The following is a 27,960-nucleotide window of genomic DNA, read 5'->3' as shown; positions in this document are numbered from 1 at the left end:
GGAATGGCGGGGCTGAGGGCGCTGGGGGTGCTGAGGGGACGGCGCTGCGGCTGTGTCGGGGAGAAGCCGGGGCCGGGGCCGAGGGGCGGCGGGCAGCGCGTCGTGAGCCGGGCACGTGCCGGGCGGCGCGCGGGCCGGCGCTGGGGGCGGGACAGGGCAGCGCTCGCGCAGCGGCAGTTGGAGCGCGAGCGACAGACGCGCCTGGCTACGCCGCGTCCGTCTGCGCCGCGTCCGTCTGCGCCCCGTCGCTATGGAGGAGCCGTCGCTGCCCCTCAACATCAACCCCAACAACTTCCCGGCCAAGCTGTGGCGGCTGGTGAACAGCCCGCGCTTCAGCTCCATCCGCTGGGACGCCCGCGGCGAGGGGCTGCTCGTCGACCAGCCGCTCTTCGAGTTTGAGCTGCTGGGAGCGGGACCCGGTGGGGCCGCCGGGCCAGCTGGTGATGGGGCAGCAGGAGCCGCCGACCTCTTCAAGACCAGGAACTTCACCAGCTTCATCCGCCAGCTCAACCTCTACGGCTTCCGCAAGGTGGTGATGGGGCCGGCGAGCAGCGGTGATGGCAGCGGGTCCGCCGGGCCCCTGCACCACTTCCACAGCCCCAACTTTCGCCGCGACCGCCCCGACCTCCTCGTCCACCTGAAGCGCCTGACGAGCGCCAACAAGGCGAAGCTGGCAGCCGGCCTAGAGGTGACCAGCCGCCCGCCCAACCGCTTCCAGCGGCTGCTCGGCACATCGCTGCACGGGAACCCACTGCTGCCGCCCCCAACACTCGGCGAAGCCAACAGGCCAGGTGAGGTGGGGTGGGCCATGCGGGGCCACGGTGAGTTTGAGAAGTGCTAGGTGACAATTGGGATTCCCCCAAGGGAGGAGGGTACCTGTCCTTGCTGGTGGGAGCTCAGTTGACCCAGCACAGGAAAACGGTTGTTCTTCATGCAGGTAGATCTGCTGCCAGTGAGCATGGGTAAGGCGGTTCATGTGTTTCAATCTGCCTGTAGATTATAATACAACCCCTTTTGTGGACTACACTAAGAACACCCTTGCCCCATCTCTCTGGAGCTGGCACAGCTCTACCAGATGAACGTTACTCCTCCTTGCCCATCAGTAGGGATGCTTAATAAGCCCTCATTAAATCTGTGTGAAACGTCGGGTCACGTGAAGTGACAACTAGAGCATCCTGTCAGTTTTGTGCAAAGGAGAAAAGACCTGGTAGTAAGATTCTGACAGTTGTCTGCTGAAAAAGAATTACAAGCTAGATAGCTTTTAAAGAGGATTGAATGAGTAGGCGAGAGCTAAACAAACAATAATACTGTTAAAAAAGCCCCAGAACGTGTTTCACTTCTTTCTAACCCTTCTTGAAAGGATCAGTTTTCCAAGACAAGTCTGAGCTCTCCATATAAACTTGAGAGCATTGTAGTTGATGCTGTGTGAGAAAGATATGAACATCTTGTTTTGCAATGCTCTGAGTCTGACCAAACTGTAAGCTGCTACCAGAAGAGCTGTCCTACTTCCCATTCCCTTGGTCACACATGAACCATCATCTTCCTTACAGCCGATAGAGCAACTGTGTTGGTTCAGCACAATGATCTGAGGAGAAGACTTGAGCAGCCTTTTTATGGCTGGCTGTCAGGCCCGGGTGATGCACCACGTGAGTGGAGAGCTGTAAGGCTCGGTGCGGGAGAAGTAGCAGGGCTGTGCGACCAGGAGAAGGGGAGAAGCTGAGAGTGGGTCTGCTTCCTGCAGCTTCAGCCCGCAGTTAGAACAGAGTAGGATATTGTGATACTTACTCTTGGTTACTGTTTCAGAGTAGGAATTGTAATCTAATTCATGTGGTGGTTTCTAGGTGTGTGTAACTACACCTGTAATACCAAGAAAACAAAATGAAACATTTCAGAAGAGAAAGAAGTGATTTCAATACGGAGGCTAGGAAGCATTTAAATTAAAGATTTGGTGTTGTTAAGACTAAGATGAATCATGCCAGACTTCTTCAATGAAATCTGGTCTGACTGATGTAACACAGGCCATTGATAGTGTAAATCCTAAGAAAGATACAGCCTTTTAATTTTTGGCCTCTGTTTTTATGGGTGCAGTTTTAAAGAGCTTTTGCTTTAGGAGTCTCTGTTTCTAGAAAGACAGAAAGAACAAGGAAAACATCATTTTTATATGCAGTCAAGTTCTGACAGGCTGACAATTTACTGTGCGCACTGTACTGACTCTTTAGAGGCATGTCTTTGCTGTAAATGTGAGGTAATTTGATAGATAAAAGATATTTTTGTTTGCGAAGTGTCAGTGTGTTCCAAATGTCTCGCAACACATAACTCTGTGTTAAACATCCAGGAACAATTCCTGTAAAGCAACTGGTGCTTCGTAACTTGGCAGCCTGTGGTGCCTTCTTTATGTGTTAAAACTAGATAATCTTAATTTCCCTATCCAAGGTAAAATATAAACAAAGGAATTCTCATCCTTCTGTTTATTCTCTGTTTGTATATGGTAAAAACATTGAACAGGAAGTAAACAGTCCTATACGTTAACTCTTACTAAATTTTCAGGACTAGGTGGTATTTATTTAAATAAAAATTGAGCTGTCATGGTATAAGAGCAAATACCATTTCATGAAATAATGACTAAGAGAGGAAACTAAGAGAAGAAGAAATGGAATATCTAGGAAATAACAAAATGGCAAAGTTTGGGATATTTTAGTCTAAACTGAACTAGTTGAGCTGACTGGAAAAAAGTTGGCTTTGAATTTTTTTTCTTGACAAATTAAATGATTTGTCATAAAGTACTTTCAAAGTCACTTGGAGGATTTTGACCTTGCCCTTCCCTTAGCTTTCTATGATGTCAGCATTGGAGTTTGGTAAAGTCTTGCTTTATGATTTCTGGTTTGTTTTTTTTTTTTAAAGTATTGTCTGAGTTAATACACAGTACTTTCTAAATTACTTTGGTTTAGTAAGTTACTATACATTTTGATTTATAGTACGTTTCTAAATACTGATAACTTGTTACTGCAAGTTTAAGGAGATTGAATGCTACATAGACAATGGTGTGTTGCACTGCAACAGTTACTGTATGTTTGGGTGTAAGAATACAGTCTGTTTCTGGATTAAGTATATTGGAGCAAAGGTAGTCTTCCCAAATAATGTTGTAGAGCCTGGGCTCCTCATGTTGCCTTTCATTGCCTGTGATAACTCCTTTCCCTAACACTTGTTTCACTTTATTTTGTACCCACTGCAGGACTGCTGACTGTAGGACAATTTCATCAACCTTATCATCAAGACGGTTTCTATCCTTACTCCTACATGTCAACCTCATCCCAGAACCATGGCACTTTAACCACAAACAGTTTAGATCGGACTCCAATCTCTTCCAGGACATGGCAGGGTTCTTTTGGGTTGCTTCCAGGACATGAGGCTTCCCCAGTTTTTCCAAGTAAAGAGGTTACCTTTCCATCACTCCAGAGGTTTCCAACGGAGGTCACATACACAGTCCTGCCTGCTGCCACTCTGCCACTTCAGCAAGGGTCTCAAACCATTGCCACTTCCCTTCCAAAATACAGCAGCTACGCATCTTCAGTGCCGTACTCACAAGCCTATTATCCAACAGGTATGAAAAAAATTTTGCACTTGCTTTTCAAAAAGATATTTAAAAGTGATACTTTTAAATATTTTTCTATAATGCTCTGACATGCGTATATCTCAAGTGAGAATTAGATAGAAAATGTAAAGTCTAAAAGGAAGAGAGACCTTTAAAGCAAAAAGATTTTCTGTTTGATATTCCTGTCCTTCTTCCAGATTTTGAGCGTCCCCTGGTGATTTTCCAGATAGCCTCTCTGTTGAGGTTAAAGGGCAAGGAGGAAAACATTTGTCCACAACTAGTCAGTGTTAGGCTAACTTTCATATCTTTTTTCAATTAAGCAAGACTAGGACGATGATATTAAAGCATGGAGAACTTGTTGAAAAGTAGTATACTAGTCCTTGGTCTCGTGTTTTCCCAGGTTAAGTTTTAAAAGTCAAAGATCAGTCAAAAGTATTGTGTAAAATATTTCATTCTGCTCATATTATTTTCATATCTTAATTTTTTTTTCTTGCTTAGCTTCTTTATGTGGGTTTTTTTTAACGCACTGAAGACTAGAAAGTACAAAAGTCTTAACTACTTACTTTTGTCTAAAGTATTTCTGCTAAAATTTTCAGTCTCACTTAAATGTTTTTATTCTTCAGAAGAGAAGTTGAAGCAAATTATTGTTCTTTTCCTTGCTCTTACCTTGAATTGAAAAAATTATGCCATAGATTATTTTTTGGGGGGTGGTCATAACTTTTTCTTTGAATTTTCCTAAAACTTCTGAAACTCAGAACATAGTGACTTTCCTTCAACAAACTAAAGCTCAGTTATTATTGTTTCCTTCCTGCCTCGGCAGCTGCACCTTCACTAAGGTAGATATCCCTGTCTAGAAATCCTACATGTAGTGGCTGCTTTCTCCAAGTACAGAGCAGAATCTTCACATCTTTTGTTCGTGTCTTCTGAGACCTCTGCGGAGAACGTTTCAGACAATATTCGCTAGTTTCCATAAGACCATTTTTTATCAAGGAAAGATTCTGAGGATTGTGAGGAGCTACCCATCTCTTGTGGACACTCTTAGACATTTAAGAGACTGGCAACTTTTGCCAGGTGCTCCTTGCCCTGTGTAACAGAGATTACTGAGGTGGCTAGTGCCTGCACTACAAGCTGCAAACTCTTAAGTCTCCTCCAATAAGCAGAGTGTCCTGAGAATCCTAGAATGGGTTGGATTGGAAGAGACCTTAGAGATCATCTAGTTCCAACCCCCCTGCCAAGGGCCAGGACACCTTCCACTAGGTTGAGGTTGCTCAAAACCTAATCCAGAATACCTGCTTAAGGTGGGAGATGGTCCCTACTTCATGTTTCTAGTGGTTACAAAGCATATGCTGAAATTCATCTTACTGAATTTTAGATGTCTGTATCTCACCTAGTCCCCCAGACCTCATCTATAGTCAAGGGAAGGAGATGGGCATCTCCAGGGTATGATTTGTATAGCTTGGTTTGTAATTTGTCTTGGGGTGAGATTACTCACGTCCTGGAAGTGTCTGTTTTGCAGTACCGACTGTAGTGGAGTTGAGGGAGACTAGCGTAGATTTAGACATGAATATGTAGATCTCTATAACTGGATGACGCTAGTCTCTCTCACTGGAGTTATAAAAGTTTAAAGAATAAATTGGCTATGTCGTATAGATAAAATCTTCCAGGCGGGAGGTGGGGGGGAGAGCATGATGAAAGCATACCAAATTTTGTAAGGACAAAAATTAAGGTGTAATTCAAACTAAAATAGAGAAACTTATGGAATCTGCGACTTTTGAAATCTCCAATGAATTAATTAGTACTTCTGAGAAGGTAAGTTTGACATTTCACTAGAAAGTATTATAAATCTTTTAATTTTCACTGTGACTTAGGACTGTCTCAGTGTTTTTAGTTCTGTTCCTGTGTATCTCTTAATCTCTCCGCTATCCTTTCTTCTGTATATTATAACATACAGAATGCCAAAAGCTTATTTCTTCATACGTCCACATGAAAAAGTCTGCTTTCCTTCATCTTGAGAGCACAGAAGCAACATTAGCTTATTTGGAAAGTGATAGTTAATCTTAAACTACATATTTCATAAGTGAGGGAACTAAAGAATATATGTTCAATCTTATTCTTGTCTCTTTTCATTTCACTTTTGAAGTCCCATTAAATTAAATCAAAGTAGAACTTTGTCAAAAGATTTCTTTTTATGTATATTCAAACTTGTTTATTAACTGCAGTGACAAAAAGATTTCCCTGTTTTTTCATTATAATTCTTATTGAAAGGGCACTAAACGAAAAGATGCTCATTTGGATCTTTTTTCCTGCTAGCATTAGATCATAATTATTGCAAGAATTTAGTTCTGTTTGCTTTCAACTATCTGCAAAACCTTTGATAGTACTAGGATCACATCAAAGAAATGTAGTGAAGCTTTATTATCAGAGTGCGTCCTAATAATGAAAAATCAGTCAAGGAGACTGTGAGAAATGTTAGTTATTGGTGTCATCTGACATGGCAGGTCCAGTTGTGCCTTTTGAATACATCTGTGGCTGTAGGGTTCATTTACATATGATAACCTTTCTGGTGAGTGGTAGCTTAGGAGTAGTCTGAATGATCTCTGTTAAGATAAATAATTTTCTTTGTATATAAGGCTTAAAATACCCATATATGTTGGTCAAAAGGGGAATCTTTAAATAAATAAGCAGCTGAAAACATACCTGTTTTAACACAGCATAAATAGCACCATATTTTCCCTTGAGAAAAGCAGACTAGATGCATTAGTAATGCACTTGTAAAACTAGTAGTAGGATTCATCTTGCCAAAGATTCATCTGAATGTATAATAGTTAGTTGTATATGCCTGGGCTTGTCATCTAGATTACATATATATCCAGCAGAGAGAAACAGGCACCTCCCAGAGGTTGAGTCATTCCAGCTTTCTTAGACATATGCCTTTGGAAGACAATTCATTTCTTTCTCATGAGCCTGTTTCTTCATTGACTGTGCAGAGAGTTGACAACTGCTAGAAATCTGAGTCTGTGTAGGAGTAAGGCACTCAATCCCACCTAAACGTATAAGTTCAAACAATGTTCTCTTTCCCATTTTCCCTTATTCAAGAGACCTCGGGTATCATCCTCATTTTCGTCAGTCTTTTGGTTGGTAAACGATCGGAGCTTGTATAGTTTTGTATTCAGGCCCATTCCAATGTGTTCATTGATCTGGCAGAAACAGGCACAGCTGCATTCCCTAATTCCCTGCACAGCTTTGAGTACTGTTGACCCAGTTGTCTGATGAGTAACTAGCTTCTCGTAGGCATAACTTTTGGACTTGATGTGGCAAGTTCACACTGAAAAGATGGTCTTAAGGTTCTTCCTTGGTATATCACATGTAGTGCGTGCTTGAGTGGAACGGAAGATGCTGGAGAGTGTCAGTCTCATCCCCTTTGGCCCAGCTTAGCTGATAACACATTAATTAATGTCTGTTGCTATCTTGAATCCATAGAGATGGTACATGTGTTCCTTTGATTTCCAACAGATCTTTGGAGAAATGATGGTGGTTGTTCAAGCTTGGGAAAGATCTGCTGCTGATCATCTTGGGTTTGCATTTATTTTTGGGCTTTCAGCTTTCTTGAGTTTGTGTGTAGTGTTGGAACCTGTGAAAAACATGCAGTACAAACATATACACATCGAACTGTAAGCATGGAGCTTTTTTGATGTTCTTAGATTTTATTTATATTTAGGTTCTAACTTCCAGATATATTTGGCAAGATATATCTTTGCTAAAACCATGGCTGAGCTCAAGCATATCTGTCTGTATCTATGCCACTGTATTAAACTTTGCCAGGAAAAGTGCCTGGGTGTCTTGATCAGCTCAATCATTAGATTGTTAGCCTGGTTAGCACTCTCCCCCAAAAGTGCTGTGCTTAGTTCAGTGGTTGACGTGGGCTTGGGACCGTTCCCAACAGACTGGATGTGGCAGTTTTGACTTGGAAGAGTAAGGGATTTTAATAGGATTAAAAAATTCCGTGCCAGAGACTGGATGTGGATGCCTTTGGTTTACTGTTAGAGCTGTAGCCTTTGTGTCTTCAGCAAAGATCATGATTGATTTGTTCTTCTCTATTGAAACATTGAGAGCCTGCAAAACAATATTGTCTCAAGAGGAGGGAGATGTATATAAAAATGTGATGTTAATATTGTCATCCCTCCAGCTAAATTTCATGTGCTTATTTTTACACAATTCATCCAGTTTTTCTAGTGTTGAGAATACAGGATTTAGTGAGCACCTCAATAATTCTCTAGTGAATAGTTCTCTGCTGTGGAGATAAGAATACTAGCCTGGATCAGACCAGATGTCCATATAGCTCATCATTTCCTCCTGCAGTAACGCCCAGGGAGGAGTGCAGGAGCAGAGCAAGCATGGACTGATGCTTTTCCAAAATACTCCCAACAGTGTGGTCTCAGGGAATTGATAAACCGTAACGCGAGTTGTATTTTATAGCCCTTGGTGGATTTCCCTTCCAGGAGCTGGTCTGTTTCTCCCAACCAACATAGGCTTGTGGCACACACAACATCTCTGATGAGGCCTTCGTTTCACAGCTAATTGCATTTTGTGCAGAGAGCCACCTTTTCTTGTCTCTTTTGACCCTACCACGTATTCATTAAATCTCCATTTGGTTTTTGTGTGAACGTGTCTATATCCGTATCCCTCTCACTGCACCATTCATAATTTTAAATATTTCTATCTTGGCTCCTTCAGTTGCATTTTCTGTAGAATGGGGAATCCTGCCACACTTAGCTGTTCCTTCAGGGAAGCGTTCTGTACATCATCCATGTTGCCTTCCCTGTAACCTGTTCTGTTATTTTCTTGTTGAAATGTGGAGTCCAAAAATATACACAGTGATCAAGGTATGAGTGAATCATGAATTTACACTGTGGTGTAATATCATTCTATTTCATTCTCAGTTCCCTTTTTCTATTATTTCCTAACAATCTGATTGTTTCATTTATGACTTTGGAGGTCTTTTTGACAGCTGCTGAGTGTCAAGCCAACATCTTCCTGAAACTATCTACTAGAATACCAAGATCTAGTTCCTGATGATTGATTGACAACTAAGAGCCCATCATTTTCTGTGTGAAATTAGTTTATTTTTCCTAAGTGCAGAGCTTTGTCTGGTGAGTGGTGACTTTGGAAAACTCATAAGGCAGTGGGGTTTTTTTTCACATCTTCATAGCTGACTGATCTTTTCCGACATGAATAACCTGGTATTATCAGCAAGCATCACCTCACTGCTCACTCACTCCATTTTTAAAGTACTGTATTAAAATGATGAGCAGCATGAGTTCCAGTGCAGGTCCTTGGGGACCTCAGCAGGTGACATCACTCTTGTCTTCTGTGTTGTATCTTTAAAACAGATTATGTTTTAAATGTACAGCCTTCCATTTCATGCTGCTGTTGCTCACTTTTTGTAAGAGTTTCTGATGATCACTTTGTTAAAAGCTTTTGTGAAATCTAAATATCATATCAGCAAGATCAGATCATGTCTGTTTACCTACTGGAGGCCTTTCAAGAGGGCAATGAAGGGTGACTTCTCTTAAACAAAAAGAAGTCTTGTTGAATCCTCCCCATTATAGCTTATCTAGTGTCAACTAATTCTCTATTCTATTATATTGCCTTCTGATTTTTCTTATTGAACTGTCAGATTTATGACTTGTATTTGCTCATAATTTTTTGTTAACATACTTCTAAATAACTTCCTTTAAATTTATTGATTTCTTTCCCTGATTTCTTTGCAACCCCTTTGGATATCCAAAGATATTTTCAGTATGTTTAAAATATGGTCATTTGACTTCTGTGCAAGAATATTTGTGATGCAGAGTGTTCAGTCCTTTCCTTGTTCTGTGAACTGTGCTCTTCATTGATCTCTGCTTGTTCTCTGGGGTTGGCTATAGCCCTGCTGACAGCAGTTCCATTTCCATAAATCAGTGTTCATATTCTGCATATTGTGTCCTAAAGCATGTGTGTGAAATTTTTCATCCATAGCTTGTATGGGCAGAAGTACGTCTCTCTTTTGGCAGAAACTGAATCTATTTTGAGGCTGATCCATCTTGTTTGATGCAAGAGGCTGTATCTTTTTCTTCATTTATTCAGTAAATATTCATTTATTCTGTAAGATGCCATTCATCCTTGTGTCCTTAGTATTCAAATGAGATCCGTGTTCACTGTCAGTTATTTCATAACAGCTGGTGACAGAATGTGCTTTAGCTAGTAAATTCTTCTGGGTATGACTAGATTAACTATACCTTGGACAAAAGAGCTTAGAAATTTCTTCTCTCCAATTAACAGGGTAGGACAAAAGCATGTGAGTGAAGCAGGTACGTTTGGTGAATCTTGATTCAATTGGAAGACGTGAAGTATTATAAATGAATCAACACCTTCGCCTTTGATAACACTGCCCATCAGTAGATGCTTTCTTCAGTGTTGTTTAAAAAGCTGTTTGGGTATATGATGACTCTCCTTTTGTGACGATGGGTGATAAGTGGTACTGATCTAAAATTGGCCTCCGTCTTACGGTGGATTTGCTGCTTAACTGACTACCATTAAGACTATGTCTGTGTCTCCCATGGTATTTCCACAGATGCAGTTGTTCTTGCTATTAGATCGGTCACTGCCATAGCCTATGAGCTGGCAAAAGAAAAGATCTTGTGAGAGCAAACCATTCTTTTTATGCAACATTCTGCATTTCAGAACCATTTAGAATCAGTGATCAGTCTGGACTTCTACACTTATTTTTGTTCTCCTCACTTTGATTTACAAACATAAAAATTTGTTTGATTAACAAGCTGCTTTTGCTAAAAGCTCTACTTACTATAAGAATGCTGTCATTTGTATTTTACTTGTAGCTTTTTATAGCATGTGATCTGGACTTAATGTTTTGCATTTACCTGCTATTTCACAAGCACTTTTTCCCTTCAGGTCTTTCCTTTTCTTTTCTTAGAAAACAGGTTCTTTGTAATATGTGTTTGATTTTCCTTAGAATCACTCTAGCAGGTTACCAGAAATTTCTCCTTTGTCATTGTTCTCTTGCATTGTTTTTACAATAGCCCTTCAAAAGTTTTCTTTGGTGGTTTTCTTGGGTTTGTAAACATACTTTGGAGTTTCAGTTGAGTGAAACCCAGATATTGTTTAGGTTTTATGCAATATCCAGAATTGTAATATGTTCAGAGGTCATAGAAGGTTCTTCTGAAAGATGTCCAGATTTCATCATAAAGTTACCTAGAATTAGCTTTTGAAGTCACATGAGTCATACACATATCTCGTGCTTCTTTAGAAGGATGCCCACTAGCTCTTTCTGTGTTGCTTAGCTCCCGTGTTTGTTGCTCCAAACTGCACAACAATTCAGCAACACCATATTAAACAGGGCCATGGGTATAGGTATTAAAAACCCGTATTGGATATCACAACAACTGTCTCATGTGAAATCCAATGTAAGTGTCAAGCATTGCAAATAAATTCATCTGATCTGTTTGCCATCTCAAGTTATACTTATTACATTTACTGATTACAAACATTGGACTAAATTTGATTTCATTGAGGATTTCTCTCTCTCTCAGAATGATTGCAGATTTTAAAGATTATCTGTCCTGCAAATAATGCCTTCACTTTTAAATTATCTCTGTGTATCACCAAAAAATAATACCTGCGGAATACTACCTCATTGACAAAGTTGCTTTTTAGAATAAAATCACTGTTTAATTTCAGAGTGTGTGTGTGTATAAACATCTAGACTCTTCCTGTGTGAATCCACTTTCTGTGGTATGTTGTGATGAGAAAGTCAAGCAGCCAAATCAAAAAGGTGATATCAAGATACAAAAGACTCTGATTATGAAGTTTCTATGTGTGCACATCAATTTTACAGTAAATATATTTTTAATATATGTACACATATATTAGAATAAATATTTTTAAGATGAAGAAATCAGTCTTAAAATCACTTGGGAGGTAATAATACATTTCTGGAATTCAGCTTACTGTGTGAATATTGAAATGTTTAATTAAAGCAAGCAATAGAACTCTGCATACCAAACACAAATTCTGGAAGTGTGATAACTGTGTTTGAATTCTTGCAGCTGCACCGCAGTGTTGTTCACCACCTGCCCACATAGATCCTATGACCGGCTCTGCTAGTCCTGCAGCTTCGACATACACCCACTGCAGCTTTTTCCAGGTGAGTGTAGCATACTGAAACTGGGTGAAAGCAGAGGAGACCATATGAATGAACTGTAGGTTTATGGATTTCTGGAGTGAAGGATATAAATTGGAAAATTCATCTGCTTGAGGAAGCGACAATAATGTGGTTTACACATATCTATTTCAAAGAATCACTGAACATCAGTCAGGTAGTTTTGTAATTCAAGTTAGGTTTCAGGGGAGCAGCATAGTGGGTGTCTTCATCAGTGGAGTGGTTTTTTCTGTATAAATTTTTTGCTTGACTTCACCAGAATTCATTTTAGTTAATGAGTCCACGTTTATGTTTTAAGAATGCCCCTGCCTGGACAAAAAGAGATTCTTTAATATTATTAAAATACTGGGAAACAGCTCCACTTTTTTTGTCCCCGACAGCTTTCTGCAGTCCTGAGTTTCATTTGATGAATGAGAAAAACTAAGGTGACTTTTGGAATTGGCCCCACCTCAGAGATGTCTTATTAAAGATAACTACAGTATTTAATGTACATGCTTTATATAATTCTGGTGGAAACTGCACCTTATTTGGAAGGCCTGGCTTGTCAAATATCAAGGGCTTACTTTTCTATTACAGTGTAATGCATATACTTTTTTTTTCCTCACAGAGGTACAAGCAAAGCAAGTTATGCTTATGTGTGTTGAAAAAGGGTTGACCTACCCAAGCTTGATCATCCAGTTTTCTGTCTTGCAAATATCAACCTTTGTCTTTTATTCATGATTTTTTTTTAATATAAGCTTATCCAAGATGGCCAGGTTATGGCCAGGATAACATGTTGGTGTAAGGATATAAATAGCCAACAGCCACAGTCATGCCATTGGTACTCCAGTATTTATTTTTCACACAGTGCATCTTTGTCATCTCACTTTCATCATGAGCTGCTTTTTCATCCAGGACATGAGGATTGGTCTGAGTGATGGAAGTCACCATCAAATAACTTATCTCCAAAGGCTGAGATCAATGTTTGGGATAGCAAATCATTCCAAAGGAGTTGTCAAGGGTGGTGGTGTGGCTAGATTGAAAGATAATATAAAGACACTGTCCAAAGGGTCTAGTAAAAATCAGTTGTTTGGAGAAGCAAGTCCATGGGCAGTGTGTGGAGTCTAAAGAGATTTAGGCCACTTACTAGTGGTGGTTTTGATAATGCAACTCTATCAGGGAACTCCCAGTCAAAAGCTGCTGGTGCATCTGGGCAGAGGCTGCTGGAAAGTAAAGCTCTGTGTGAGCCGCTCAGAGGCAAGCAGTGGCATAAATCTGTCCTACCAGGTCAGTAACTGGCTGTTTCTGAGCAGGATTACGCAAATGTCATACAGAATGGATCAACAAGGCCAGTAAGTAAATGTCTGCCTCCAGAAAAATGTCTCCTCTCCCGAAGAAGCTGCAGAGAATTACTGCATGGAAGAGCAAGGGGATATAGATGGTTCTACACAGACATAGTGGCTGATTAGAGTATATCTCTCGTCAGGTCTCTGAAATCAAAGTTTCAGAGATTTGTATTACGCTCTCATCACAATTAGTTACAAATGGGGAGCTCAGGTACAGCTTCATACTCCAGTTGGGTTCTCCTGAAGTGGGGTGTAGATCAGTGTGATGAATCAGTATCCTTGGATAGGAATCAGTCTTGTGAGAGAAAGCTCCTGCTGTCTTCTGCAACAGTAGTTCTGGCAACTCACAACCATTCACGCAGTGTTTCCCTGCTGCTTTATCATAGGTGTGAACTGAGGCTACGTACTGGATTTTAGTGATTTTTTTTTTTTTTAAACTAGCAGCCTGGCTATTTGATTGTAGCTATTAGCATTGTTATTAAGCTGACAGTATTTCCTTGTGGAACTGGTAAGAGGTAACTGGAAATGGAAGAAATGTATGTGGGAGAAAAAAGAAGAAAAACTGTCCTGACTTTAAAAGCAGTCCTAAGGAGTTTGCTTTTATTTGTAATAAGATAATCAGCCATGTTATTTCAAAATGAAATTGAATCCGAACTACTTTTGAATGATTGCCCAAGCACTCAAGCCATATTGTTTTAGTCCTAGCAGTCCCTGAAAAGGTGTGGTTGTGCTTTACTTCTTGCATACGCTGTGCTAATCTTAGAAGTGAAATGCCCATCTTCCCTTTCACCACTTTTGCTAAATTAGACCATTTTTCCTCTTGAGTTTAAATGACCGGCAAACTATTAGTCTTTTGAATCCTGACTTCTCCATCTTTTCTCACTTTTCATTGTTTCATTGCTGCCACCCTCCCATCCTTGTCTGTCACATCTTCTCTACATAAACTGAAAGGATTTAAGTTGTATCTTTGTGTGGGTGCTTTCTCCTATTGGAAAGGCATATGAGATCCTGTAGTGCATCCAAGAAGATGATATGTGTTACAAACGATTCAAGCTGAGGTCCCCTAAGAAGAGGCAGAAGAAGTTGCAATGTGGGTTGGTTGGTTTGTTTGTTTGTTTTTCACAGGGATGATCTCATCCCTGGACAGTTGACTTGGTAATCCAGATCTTACTTAAAATCCTGGCTACTTAAGACAGTAAACAAGCAATTCAACAAAAGCGGAACACCTTGTTAATATTTAAAAAAATACAACTGAAAAAATATTAAATGAAAGAGCCTATGTTTAAACCTATATCATAAAAATATAAAGGTGGCTTGCCTTTAATGAAAAGACTTTGCTTAACCTACGTTTCTCAAATTCCAGGTTTTATCTTCCCCTCCCTTTCCCCCAACCTGCCATGGTTTATGGCTATCTGCAGACTGGCACATCTACATGAATCCACAACAGGACTTGACTTCCTACACCCAGAGGAAGGGATCTCATCTCTTTGTGGTATTTCCTTCAGGGACTTCTGGTATTCATGCTGCTGAGAGACCAAGTCCTTCACTGGCATTTGATCTGATATGGCTTTCCTAGTAGGTGATTCTGTGGCTTCCTGTTTTCTTAATTTATTCATCTATGGAAGTAGCTTTTTATTAACCATTACCTCAGCTTGAAGGTCCGAGGATAATCAAGGACTAAGGACTAATCCTTCATACTAGATCTCTTCTAAAATAAGATTGTATTTTAAATATACCTGAGTTTCTGTTCAACATCATTATATGGCTTGTATTTGTCAGAAGAAATTACCCTTCCAGTGTCCTTTAACTCTGAATCATCACCAGAAGAAATAGCAGTACAGACACTGGCTGTTAAAATGTCATATATCATTTCACTTGGGTAGGACTTGCTGCTTTTGAAAAACTCTTCATTGTCTTCTTTCTGCTTTAAACATTCTTTGATTTGTATTAGTTCTACTAAAAAAATTATCATTGGATTGCTGACTATGTCCTGTCGTCTTGTGATGTCATTGCAGTGAAATATTTCAGTATCTTTCAGATGGCAAAGGCAGCCTCTACAGGTTCTCCCAGAAGTGTTTCTGACCTGAAGATCTATAGGGCTTTTATACACATTTGTGTAGACTTCGAGTTGTGCATTTGTGGGACTCTGTGTCGTGACAGGAGTGTCCAGATGTGAGGCTGCGACAGGGCAGTTCTACAGTTACTTGTTTTCATAGGTATCCAAACTCCCATTCAATTTGGTACTGGAGCATCCCTGGGAATCACCCCTTGTGTGGATGCGTATATAGACAATCACTTGAAGAGGAAAAAGACGTTATTGGTAAGTAACTGAGTTCCTCAAGTCGTGTTGTCCATATGCACATTTACAGCATACATACCTTTTTCTCTTGCTTAAAAATCTTGTGGTTTGTGCTGTTTTTATACACTACAGGAATGCTTGAGTTTTAGAAGAGCTGAAGGCAGGGAGATTTGCTCTATTATTTTCTATCACGTATGTGGCGTGCGAAGGGTCCTACTAAGACTAGAAGTCTCTCGTTTGAATGCTTGGGTGCAAGGGTATGCAGACAATGCATCTGAAGGAGTACACAGCTACTGATAAGTAACCTTCCCTTCTCTCCAGGATAGACAGTGAACAGAAGAAAGGAAGCATGTCAAGAGTAAGGAGGTTAATGAAAACCAGGACAAAGTAGTAGCCTTGGTTTTTTTAATTAAACCTGGTGTTTTAACTGAAAATAACAGACAATCTTTCAAGCTTTTGGATAAACAAATGCTTCAGTTGATTGTTCAGGTTCACTTCCAAAGCCTCACAGAACCAATACACATCCTGTCACTGTAATGTTTTGTTATAAAAGTTCACTCTATTTTGTCTCTTCCAGAGTCCTCCAATGCAGTCACCTTATGCAGCTGAATTTCTGTCCCCTAACTGGCCTTGTAATACATCTGATGAAAACAGGAAGCCAGATTTAAATCTTGAAGCTGCGTTTCAGATTGTTGATGAGATGCATTTGTCACCCAAAGTTGAACTGGTGAAAGTGGAACCTGTGGAGAGCCAGTGTTCAACCCCTCAGTCTAACGGAAGTCAGCCACTGCAGGTTAATAGTGAGAATAGTGATACACCTTCGACGGAGGAAAGCCAGCTAGAATCTCTTACTCCTGTAGCTTCAGACACATCATTTCTGGTGGAAGCAGATCAAGCAATAATTTGTTCTGCATCACAGCCTGCTGAATTTCTTTGTGCTACCCATACCACTGTGCCTGTAGAAAGTGCTGCTGCTGAAATAGTGCAAGAATCTATGACCACACAGGAAGCGTGTGAAAAACTGCAAGAACAACCACATCACTGCCCAACTCAACCCTCTGTAATGTTTGTTCTGGAAGGACCATTCATTCCAGAGCAGGTAAGGGGTAAAGGGAGATAAAAACCCATCTTTTTTGAGATAACTATATTCAGTGGTAATGGTAGGGTCTGGACTGATAGCTTTTCAATACTCTTCCCTGCCTAAGAACTAAATGCTTTTTTAATTAAGGCTTTAAGGGACAGTGAAGGGTTTGCTTGGTAAGGCAAGAATTAAAAAAGAAGAGGGAATGAAAAAGTATCCCACGTTAATGACCATAAGAGGGGTTGGCCAAGTTAGGGTGCTCATTTGCATGGGAAAAATACAGAGTGTATTCGTGGTGATGAAGTGGAAACTTTTTAAAGTTATAACATGCTATCTTTAATCTTAAATAAAAAAGACTATTTTGAGAATTGCCACTGAAGGCAAAGCTTTTTTTTAAAATGTAGATAAATGGTTAGATTGTTCTTGATAAACAGTTACTGAGTTTCAGTTTTCTTTGGAAAGTATAATTTATTGACATTTCAATAGTATAAAGCATCCTCATTTGTTTATACTTTGTGGTGTCTGACAAGTTGTAATTGTACTTCAGTTTACCAGTGCCTGATCTTCCCTCTATACGAAACTGTAAGTCTCGTGTGCGATGAGGGGCATTCTAGATGTTACTCTGTTAAGGCAGCAAATGCATGCTCTACTTTTTTTGTTTTGGAAACAAAGTAAAAGCAAGAGATTGACTGCATCTGTTCCTGCTGCATGAGACCTACCTTGCATGTAGGCACTCAAAATTTCATTTTTGTCTATGTGTTGAAGCTACTGTTCTGTTGTGCTATTAGTATCTTGATGCGTTCAGTAAAGTTTATAGCTTGGAAATCCTCAGCTGGTGCAAACTTGATTGTTCTTAGTGATCTTCCTCTTGGGTATCTTTATAGAAAGAGAGGTATATTCTGATCAAGCCTCTGCAAAACTCAAGCCTAGACTAGACTGTTCTGCTCAGTACTGTGTAGAGAAGAGCACGTCCTTGTGCTACTGCCTGCAGAGTTGGCAGCACTCCTTAATGCGGTCCACTCATTATCTTAAGTGTTGACTGCACTTTAAACATTGTCAGTTTTGACAACTTTTGAAATGCATTTTTAGCAGTATATGTATCCATTGTTGAAGGCCTTTGGAGGTTGTGGTCCAAACTCCCTTGTATTCCCATCAGGCGTCTATGTAGTTTGCTGTCTTCCTTATCCCTGAATCTGGAAGCCACCTGAGGCTTTCAGTAGCTGTCAGTGCCACGTAATTCAGAGCAGGCTTGTGACAGAGTAGTGGCTGTGCACAGAAGACAGTTTTATTCCTCCGTGTGGCAGCCCAGAAGGAGCAAATTCCTCCAGTGTTAATACAAGAACATCAAAACAGCTCTGCTGGATCAGGTCAAAGGTCCATCTTGCCCAGTGTCAAGTCTCAGGACAATAGCTGTAATCTGATACTCAGGGAAGAGCAAGAACAAGGCATGGAAATAGAACAGGGCATTCCTCCTTAAATTTTCCAACTACTTTCCGCTGAAGAAGTTGGAATGATACCATATACTTAATCTTAGGTTTCTCTTCCATGGACTGAAGTCAGCCCTTGAAGCCATGGCAATTTTAGCATTCAGTATCCTTTGACCAAATAGATACTTTGCTCACCATCTATTGCACGCAGAGCTTTCTTTTGTTCCTTTTGAGCATGGCTGTTACGAGCTTCATGTGATGCTCCCTGGTTGCTGTCTCAGAAGAGACATTCAGCTGTCACCCCTGCCACTTCCTGCATGTCACTTGGGATTTTACAGATCTCTTATCACAGCCTCCTCAGTCGACTTTTTCCCCAACCATACAGCCCTGCTGTAGTTTCCTCCGCACAGCAGCTGCTCCGCACCTCTGATTAGCTTTGGGTTTGTTCTCAACTCTTTCCATTTCTTCTACATCCTTTTTTGAAATGAAGAGGGCATTGAAGTTGTGGGAAAACTCTCCCTTTTTACAGTGGCACAAAGGTGTTTGCTGGTTTGTTCTCTATTTCTTTCACAGTATTTCCTAGCATTTACTTGTTCTTGTGACAGCTACTGAGCCTTCAACTGTCCTCCTCATAGAACTAACAATTTAGTAGAAACCTGTTTTATTCTGCTTTCCTGATTTCCTAAAAGATAGCAAATTAAAGAGAAATTCTTTACATGAAAAAAGTTAGTACAGTTAGTTCAGATCCAGCATTGTCCTCTAAGCCTCAGTGTATTCCAGTCCTAGACTTTTACAGGTTTTGGCCTTTAATGGGCATATTTTCTTCCACTCCTATTCATAAGAAATATTTTATTTTCTTCTTAAAGTGGAAATACAACATTTCTGTAATGCTTGATCAAGAGGAATTTGCCTCCTCTTTTGTTTATTCTCCTTGGCAGTATACCTATCTGAAGGTTGAAACTCTTGCTTTCTTTGGTGAAGGTTAATCCAGCAAACTCCATTCATGTGAATTGTTAATTTGAGTATCTTAGCTTGTCATCATGGTTCCAGCTGGGTATACGTATAGTCTGGTTGCAATCTTGTAAGTCACGTAACCAGTGAGATGCAGCGGATTCGGCATTTTTCAATAATTAAATTGAAAAGGCAAAACTTTCACATCCGTCAGCTTTGGTAGCTTGCTTTGATTCTCTGCCAAACAACATTTGGGACTCTGAAATTGCAGCAGTACTAGGCCTGAGTGGAGAGTCTCTCCACAGATGTGGTAAATCCATGGCCAGAAAAACAAACAAAAAAATGAGATAACTTGAGAATCAGATTTGTATGGATAGGCTGATCCTATTAGGACGAAAATCTTATTATTGCCTTTTTTATATTAGATTACTGAAGAGTTGGTGTGTAAGATCCTATAAACACAGTGATAAAAAGGAATCTGAAAGGGGTACTGTGCACTATCATCGCTCTTCAGTTTCCACACACACAACTATGGCTTAAAATTAGACATGGCTTTGCAAGTACAGGTTCACCAGTGAGGGGGAAATGAAATTCCCCCAGTTTGCTGGCCCTGTGCGTCCCTGCGCAGCCCAGGGTGTCGTTGGCGTTATGGGGCACTGCAGCATCCCCACGTCCTTTGTAGAAGAACTCCTAGTCAGCATGTAGGATAGTAATAATTTCTTAATAATGGTTATCCCAATATGCATTTGTTTTTTGTTTATCAAACAATGCATATCTACATCCTGTCTGATATTGCTCTTCAGTTCATAGTGTATCTATTTTTCTCTCTTTTTTTTTTATTAATAATGAAATTTGTAGAATTGTTTCTGGAACAGTTGTCCTGTGGAGTATGCAAATGAGGATGCTTGATTGAGAAATCTTCCCTTCTCTCACTAGTTGGTTAAGGCTGCTTACTCATTTTTCTAGAACTTACTATTATGTAAATGTCACCAGGAATGGAGAGGTTTAGATCATCACTCAGGAAATTTGGATTCTAGCTGGTGAAGGCAGTGAACTACAGTCCTCCTTCCTTCTCTTGGTTTTTGTGCCAAGGAAGGAGTTGTGGTTCAGGTGTTAGACAAAAGGCATTGCTGGCCACATGGTTCCACTTGTTAACAATACTAATGCAATGCACACAGACAGCACATTTCAAAGAACAAATGCTCCAGTAAGGTGGCTATCTAGCAAGTGCAGGAGGCACGTTGGGGGAAATAGCTCTCCCTGGGGTATTCAGTTACTGTATTTGCACAGGCCTTCCTTTTTGAATATGATTATACAACTTTGACAAAGAATGTGTATGTATTTCTATTAATATGCATACACATTGCCTTTTATGTATTTAACATTGAGTGACAACAGGCACAAGGTGGAGAGTGTGATTTTTGGAATGACTAATATCTTATTACCAAGTGTGATGACCTTTTATCTTCTGCAAACTCACACATACCAGTTTTCAAAAGCTTTTTTTCCTTAATAGAAAGAAATGTTGCAGGCTCTGAACAATCATTCATCTTTAGGATATTGATTGATAGGATATTTGCACAAGAGATGAGTATTTAGAAGAAGCAATAGTAAGAACACTTTTCTAAAGGTAAACTCGAAGTGCTTAACGTTAGGCCTTTACTTCCTCAGTGGAATAGAAACATAACTTGGTTATTGCTTTTTTTTTTTTTTTTCAAATCTACAGATTTTTGCCACATGATCATGGAAATATACCCATTCAGTAAATGGTTGCCTGCAAAATACATATGGAGCAGCAGCAGAGGGCTCCAAAAAGCAAGCAACACGTTATAATTTAATGTCTTTAACAATTGGGTGGGGTAGGGTGAGATTTCCAACCAGAAATGTGCAGCTTGCATGCGTAGTTTTGCATCACACAGCTCTGTCAAGTTGTTTGAGCTAGATCTGTCATTACTAATACATGTGCTGGTAACTATGAGTGCACCTGGATTTCTTCTAGCTTATTTCTTCTAGCTAGTATGATAACAAAGCTCAGACTGTGAGGACATGTACCCTAACTTTATATATTATAGTTTTCTGATTTCATGTTTTGCTTAGTATGATATTTTGTAAGAGGTTGCATTTCAGTTTGGCAACTTTAATTCTGAGTTAAAACACCTATTATGTAAACCATCTAGGCAGTGTTCACAACTTGGTAGATATCCTTTTGGAGTGGGGAAGAATAGTTATTATTTTCTCCCTAAAATGATTACAAGAAAATATTGAGTGATCTTTGGTTTTTATGGGTTTTTTTTTTTTTTTTTTTTTTTTTTTTTAAGGACAATACTAGTGTTAAATATGAATTCAGTATGTCAGAGATAGAAGAGAGACAATTCACTTCAGGAACTGAGCCTGTGAACAAATCTGTAGAAGAGATGGATTCATCTGTAAAACCTAGATGCAGGAAAAGAAGACACAGTTCACACAACGACAAGTCCCCTGGTAAGAAGAGATTCTACATTTATTTTTTTTTAAGAGATTACTGAGACAGCTACTTTGAAATGAACTGCTACAGAAAGGGGAGATCAGAATAGTTTAGTTAATGTCTGCAGTGTAAGTACTTGATTGTGCCTCCAGTTAAAATACTACACTTATACAACCTCTTAGTGTGCTTACCAACACACTTATATAGATATGCTTATGCTAATTACTCTTATGTGGAAAAGGGTATAAATTATATCAGTAAATAAAACCTGAAGTTCTGGGAGTTGTGACAGAAATCTGGATGTCACAATATTGAGATGAAGTCCATAGATATGTTTGCTCGAGGGTGACGGTGCAATGAGATGATTATTGAAGTAACAGGGAAAAAAACACCAAACTGATGAAGTTAGTGTAGAAGTCCAAACTTTTTGTCTCAGATCGCTAAATAAATTTTGTACCGGTCTGCTGATATGTATGCTGAAATACATGCGAAAAACAAGCAGCCGGACATCTGAGGCCAAACAATTGAGAAATCTAGTAACCCAAGGGAAAACCTGAATGTCCACAGATTAGAGAGGCGTAAGAGGACACAAAGAGTATTTTGGATCCGTTCTAGAGGAAAAGTTGGTGCAGCCTCCAAGTCTCTTAAGAAGCTATTTCCCTCACAGCTGTTCATCAAAGAGCTGATTGTAGAGTTTGAAGAGCTGTTGCTCACTTCAAAGGGTAGTTTCTAGATTCCAGATAATGATGCTAGTTAATAATTCAGCTCATAACGCCCATCAGTTTCAAACATTTAAGTAAGGAATAAAGTCTTCTTGTCAGGAAGCTGAGAAGAAAGGTTGGATGCCTTCTTGAAAGAAGAGAGGCTTTTGTTTAAAACACAGAATTGAGATTTCTTGTTCAATTATTTCCTGGTATCATGGATAATTAGCAAACTTTTCATATCTAAAGCAAAACATTTGCTTAATATGCCAGTTGTAAAGTTATGTATAGGAACATTTTGGAAAGCATTTCCATGGGATTGTTCCACAGAGATGAAACACTGTTAGACTAATGTTAATTAGTAACAATTAGCGTAGAGTCTACTCTCTGGGAAATGTGATAGTCATCCAGGTCTACGTTTCCGCTGTTGTACCTCTTAGGCTTGGCATACGTGTAAAGGGTAGAGGCAGACAGCACACCTGGGCCAAACACGATCAGGCTCAAGTTGGCCCAAAATAAACTGGGCACATGATACGAGCCTTGAAGCTGCACAGCCCATCTCCTGCATTTCAGCTGTAAGCCTGAAGCAGACAGGTTTAAATATAAGCTGACTTCTGTTGCTCTGACTACATGGGTTTCTGTCAGTATCTCCTTTCCTTTGGAAACAACTTCTTCCTTAATCTTTCTGTGCTAAAATATTGCATCATGAAAATTTCCAGGTGTTTCTTCACAACTTACCCTCTGAAAGTGATTGAGTCCTGTCCATCTTCCTCTTTTCCTTTGGGCACTCATTTGTGAGTTTTCTGTGCCTGCACTTTGATACGTGCCCTGCTGTTGGTTCCATCTATTTGAGTAGGCTGCTGACACAATTCACTTCTCTTTGTGGTGACACCAAGTTCTAGATATCACACAGCGAGAGCCAACATAACGTGGTACCAAAGGCCACTGTGATGAAGGTGGAAGGAAAAGTCATTTCTGTGACCTGGAGCAGCTCTGGGCCAAAACCAAGGTGATAATCTGTACAAATGAGCCAAGAATAAGACCCTCCCTTGTCAGGAAGGTGTTACTGTCTTTTGAGGAACTAGACCAGATTTCTTTGCCTTTTTGCAGCTATCCTGTAGCAAGAGAGACAGCTTGTTGTCTTACTAAAATGCAGTCCCCAGGATTTCTCTCCACAGCTGCCAGCCCATCTCTGCAGCACCGTAAATCAGTGAAATAGGTTATCTGTTTTCTTCAAATGCAAAACAATATACTTAACCAACTTTCTCAGTTAAATTCTAGTTTAGCAGTTTTAAGGACATCCTGCCAACCACATGGCCAAGGTGAAGGGTCCCTCTAGTCCATTGTCCTGTCTCCAACAGCATCTTTGGCATTTTTTCTACTATTAAGTAGAAAAGGCCTCGGTAAACTTTTCTTCAATTAATTTTTCTAGTCACTTTTCAAAGCCATGCAAACATTTAGCATCCACTGTATTTTTTGTAAGTTAATGTCATTAACATACCCTCCTCCTTGTTTGTTTTGAATGCAAGTATTTATTTTAACCATACCTTTACTCCTCATGCTGTAATTGTCTTTGTACCTGACAATTTGGCAGAGGGACCCCATTTTCTTTGGTAGCAGCAGGAGAAGAACTATTTGTGAGTCCTCCTGGGAGTCAGAGGCTGCAACAGAGGGTGCAGAACTTAATTCAGCACTAAGATACATCATTGCAAATGAGCATAGGCTGTGTTATCTGTTCCCTTCCCAGTCTTTTTCTTGAGAGATAGTGGGTATGGCTTTCTAGTTCCGGGCGTGTTTATCACACTGAGCTGTGAGGGATAGCTCACCTTTCAGGGACTGCTTTTTTCAGTCCCAGGCTCACTCTTAGGACATAGTTTGAAGGTGCTGCTGATGCTACTCTCTGCTCTGCTACTTTCTAGTTGACCTCATCTATAAAATGGGATTTCTGGAATAAATCTGTCTGCTTATGTTGGCAGCATCCACACTTGCAAGAGGAGTTCTTTAGGACTTCACGAATGATCTCTGTAATGATCTCTGTAAATTCTTCATGTATCCTTCCCCATCTCCTGTGCATTGTACTCCACAGGTACACTCTGCTAGTGAATATAGCTGTACTGGATCTAGAATCTGTGGTTTTTGCCTCCTCTTCTAAAAGAGCATGTAAGAAAGTCCAGATTCTGATTGGAGAAATTTTTGTTTGCAGCCCTTCTTTCTGGCAATAGGGTTCTCAGAGTGGACCAGGTGGAATTTGTTACTTCTGGATTTAAGCGTTTCAGCTGATACTGATACATTAAGGAAAAAGCTTTCTTTCTCAGTGACTGGTCATCTATTTTTTGTGAGTCGTTTAGTCCTTCAAATAATCTGGCAACTTCCTCTAATTTTTTTTTTTGCTGCAGGAACACAGACATAATTCTGAGATGCTACTGACTCATACGAGTCCATCATTATCATGCTGCAAGGTGCCCTAGACATTTACCACCCGTTCCCATGCCACTACAGTTGTGTCACAGTGCATTCCCTCTCATTCACTGCAAGCTAAATAGATTCATAGGTGCAATTGCAAAGGGCGAATCTTCATTCAGGCAAGGTCTCCCGTACTATGATGTGTTCACTTGAACTGTTTCCTACATCTTCCAGACAAAAATAATTTCATTTAGTTCATTAGTGTTCCTAATAGGTCACAGTGAGATCTCTCTCCTACAAAGTATGCAGAGCTAATGTGGGGACAGGCCTGGCCCTGAGGTCTTCAGCATCTCCTGTCTGAAGCCCAGAGTGAAGCTGCTGTCAGGAGTTTGAACTGCAGCTTCTTGCTCCAGCTCAGTTGCCATTACCTTTACTTCATTATATATGCAGTGAAGGACTTTCAAACTACCTGTCCTGGCAGTCTGCTATTTCGGATGAGTGGATGTTAGACGCTGTCTCCAAGCTTGACATAATTCTGAGTCGCACTGTTACTAGCCCCCTTATTTCTCCAGCCTTCTGTGTTTTCAAGATTTGTTCCCAGCAGAGCCTGCTTTGGCAGGAGGCAAATCTCAGGAAGTGCAGAACTGGTGCCTGTTGGGCAGGAACTTTGTAGTACAGAAAAAGAACAAGGGCTGGAGTACTTTTCCTAAGATATGAACGTGTCTGTTCAGAGATTAAAGTTCACGTGGGTGACATTCGCAGTGGCAGTGCTGTTGGGACTGTATGGGGGTACTTGATGTGCAAGATTTGGCCATACAGTGGAAGTATTTCCATTTTGCCATGGATCAAGGTAATTTTCAAAAGAGGAGTCTCTTGTTTGTCCCATCCGTGATGCCGCAAGTTTTCTCTAGGATCTTGGCACCAGCTATGGTGTACTTTGAGGCAGTTGTGAATAGATGAAGGTATATGTCACAAGCTGAATGGACATTTCTGTGGGTCCTGCCAGGGTTTTATAGTAATTAACATTTGGCAGTTGGTATCCATGGTAGTGAGTGCACATATAAATAGTAATATATTGGGAAGAACGAGAGCACTTTTCTTATAGTTAGTTTTGTTGTTGGTTTGTATTCACAGTTTTGCAAAATTAGAGTAATTCCTATTCTTTAAAGAGTAGGCCTCAAATTCTCAAGTTACAGTCTGCCTTTCAGGCCATATTTTATAGCACCTGATAGAAGTACAATTGCTACACACGCTGCCAAGTGAAACATATACAAGGACTGATATTTACTCAGTATTCCCTTTTCTTCCTAGATCTCCATCTGCTGGTAGATACAGCTTGCAAGCGGGGGTACCGTCCCGAGGAAGAAACAAGAGAGTGAGAAGTGAGTGACAAGTATGTGAAAATGTGCAGCAGCTGCCAGCTGGGTTCCCTTGTCGGACTCCAGCGGCAGTGCTTCGCACACAACGGGCACTTCGGATCATTTCAGCTGTGTTTTTTAAAAAAAAAACCTCTCTTTTTTTGCTCTCATTTTAACTTTGTAGGTTATTAGTCACTCCATTTTTAACACTTCTGCCTTTATACTTTCTATCTGTTAAGTTATAAAGTATCTAGTGGTCAGAGTATTTAATACGAAGTAATTACTTAGCTGTTTGTATTCTTTAGATATGGAAAGTCTGAACTTTTTGTAAACAGGAAGCCTTAAAACCTTTTTCAAAACTTTCTTACTGGGAAGCCAATTGTTTTTAGTGCTGTATTTAGAAGCTTTTTATTTAACATTGTTGGAAGCTACAGTATCCTCGGCATAGATAGTGTTTGGTGCTCTCACTGTCTTTGCTTGAAGTCATACTGTGGCCCTTCACTGGGAATTGTGTACGAAACAAAAGCATAGGAAAGTCACAAGATTCTGGGGCTGAATGGGTCAAGGATTTCAGGAGAGGAGCTATAGGAAAGATGAGCTAATTTTCTAAGTCATTAACCAGGAACTGCTCTTCCTTCCTAAACCAACGCTCTGTTTCAGCAGCAAATGTATCTTTTCTGGTGGGTATCCATTACATAGGACAGCTGCTGATCTTTTACATTAATGGGGAATTCTTCTGTTTTAATAATTGTCTTTTTCTAACAGTAGCTATAATAATAAGTTATTTGTAGTTTTAGTGCTTTGTTTTAAATAGCTCTTTAAATGATATTTTTAACTTTTTAAATATGGTTGTATTTATATTGATAGTAGATCTTAAGTTTTTAATAGCTATGCATTTGTATTTGTATAAGGATAAAGGGGGCATGTTCTATATTTATGTTGAATACATGTAGAAGAGCACGTAAAACATAAATTTAATTGTTTCATGCATGTTGATACTTCTGTTATAATTAATTAGAGCCAGCCCTGAGCAAAGCGCACAAGAAAGGAGCAGAGAGAATTTACCAGGACCACCTCAGTTACACCCTCCAGAGCTCTGTGTAGCTTCCAGCTGTGGTCAGGATGCCCTAAGTGAACCCTGAGCTGTAGGATGAACCGAGGTGGAACCTTTAGTTATTCACCAGCAGCCCAAACTAGACACAGGCAATCTGAGGATGCTTTTAGGTAGGGTGAGCGGCAGCGTTACCATACTGACTGTCCTCGGATTTGTTACTCTTTATTATCTGTTAGGCTAGGTGCTTGCATTCAAGTCCTGCTCCTCAAATGAAACAACATGGAAAGCATTTCTAAATGAATGAGAGAGTTCAGGTAGTTAAAAGGAAAAGATGTTTGATGACATTGCTGCAGCTTTGTCACCAGAGCTTGATTTTGTGCTGCCCAGCTGATGTGGCTTGAGACCGCTGGACGACGTGCATGGAAGTAGTGGACGGTCCATACGTCCTGTGGTAGTTTGTGCCGTTGGTAGGAGCAGGGCTTGAGGGCATCGGTCTAGCCATCCTGGTTCCAAGGTGTAAGGAGATGGAGATCTTGGGAATTCAGCCTTAGCAAACTAGAGCTGCTGCTTCTTTAGGTGAAATAAAACACAAAGGGAACTTCTTAGCTTACCTTTCTTGCTCCTGGTTACCACCAAAAGATTTGATACTTTCAGAGATTTAAGTTAGGGGAGCCTAACTTAGGGGAGTCATAATGCTTTATGATTCTAAAGACAAATGATGAAATCTTAGTATTAAAATTTTTTAATATGCTAATTTTAAAAGGTTATGGAGCTGGATCTCCTGCAGTACAGCACTTTCTGAATACACATGCGTGTAAACTCTGTTCTTAACCAACTCACCGACATACTGTGAGCGCAGGAGAAAGGGCACTCGCTACTTTAGGAAATTAGTATAGTATTGTACAAGGCCTCACAAGTCTCTAGATAGAATTTCTAGCATTTTAGCACCTTAACGTGGATGTAGTTTAGTCGGTAAATAATAAGTAACTTCTATAACAGGATGTTTTTAACTATATTGTTGTTAATGGGAACAGGGTGGGATTTGTTTACCTTGAGGATGTTCTTTTATACCGCTGCTTAGGCAGCA

At 40.1% G+C, this 27,960-nt stretch overlaps 1 protein-coding gene across 1 annotated transcript; it reads left to right on the top strand.

The window, feature by feature from the left end:
• Window positions 1-250: 250 nt before the first annotated feature.
• On the top strand, window positions 251-27,960 carry HSF5 (heat shock transcription factor 5). The gene is made up of 6 exons (XM_054847641.1): window positions 251-791; window positions 3,233-3,601; window positions 11,698-11,795; window positions 16,012-16,533; window positions 21,212-21,374; window positions 25,773-27,960. The coding sequence occupies exons 1-6, from the start codon at window positions 251-253 to the stop codon at window positions 25,838-25,840; spliced, it is 1,761 nt and encodes a 586-aa protein (XP_054703616.1). The 3' UTR covers window positions 25,841-27,960.

This window comes from Grus americana, chromosome 19 (genome assembly GCF_028858705.1).
Source record: "Grus americana isolate bGruAme1 chromosome 19, bGruAme1.mat, whole genome shotgun sequence".
In the NCBI taxonomy this organism is placed as follows: domain Eukaryota; kingdom Metazoa; phylum Chordata; class Aves; order Gruiformes; family Gruidae; genus Grus; species Grus americana.
This window is presented reverse-complemented; position numbering and strand designations above follow the sequence as displayed.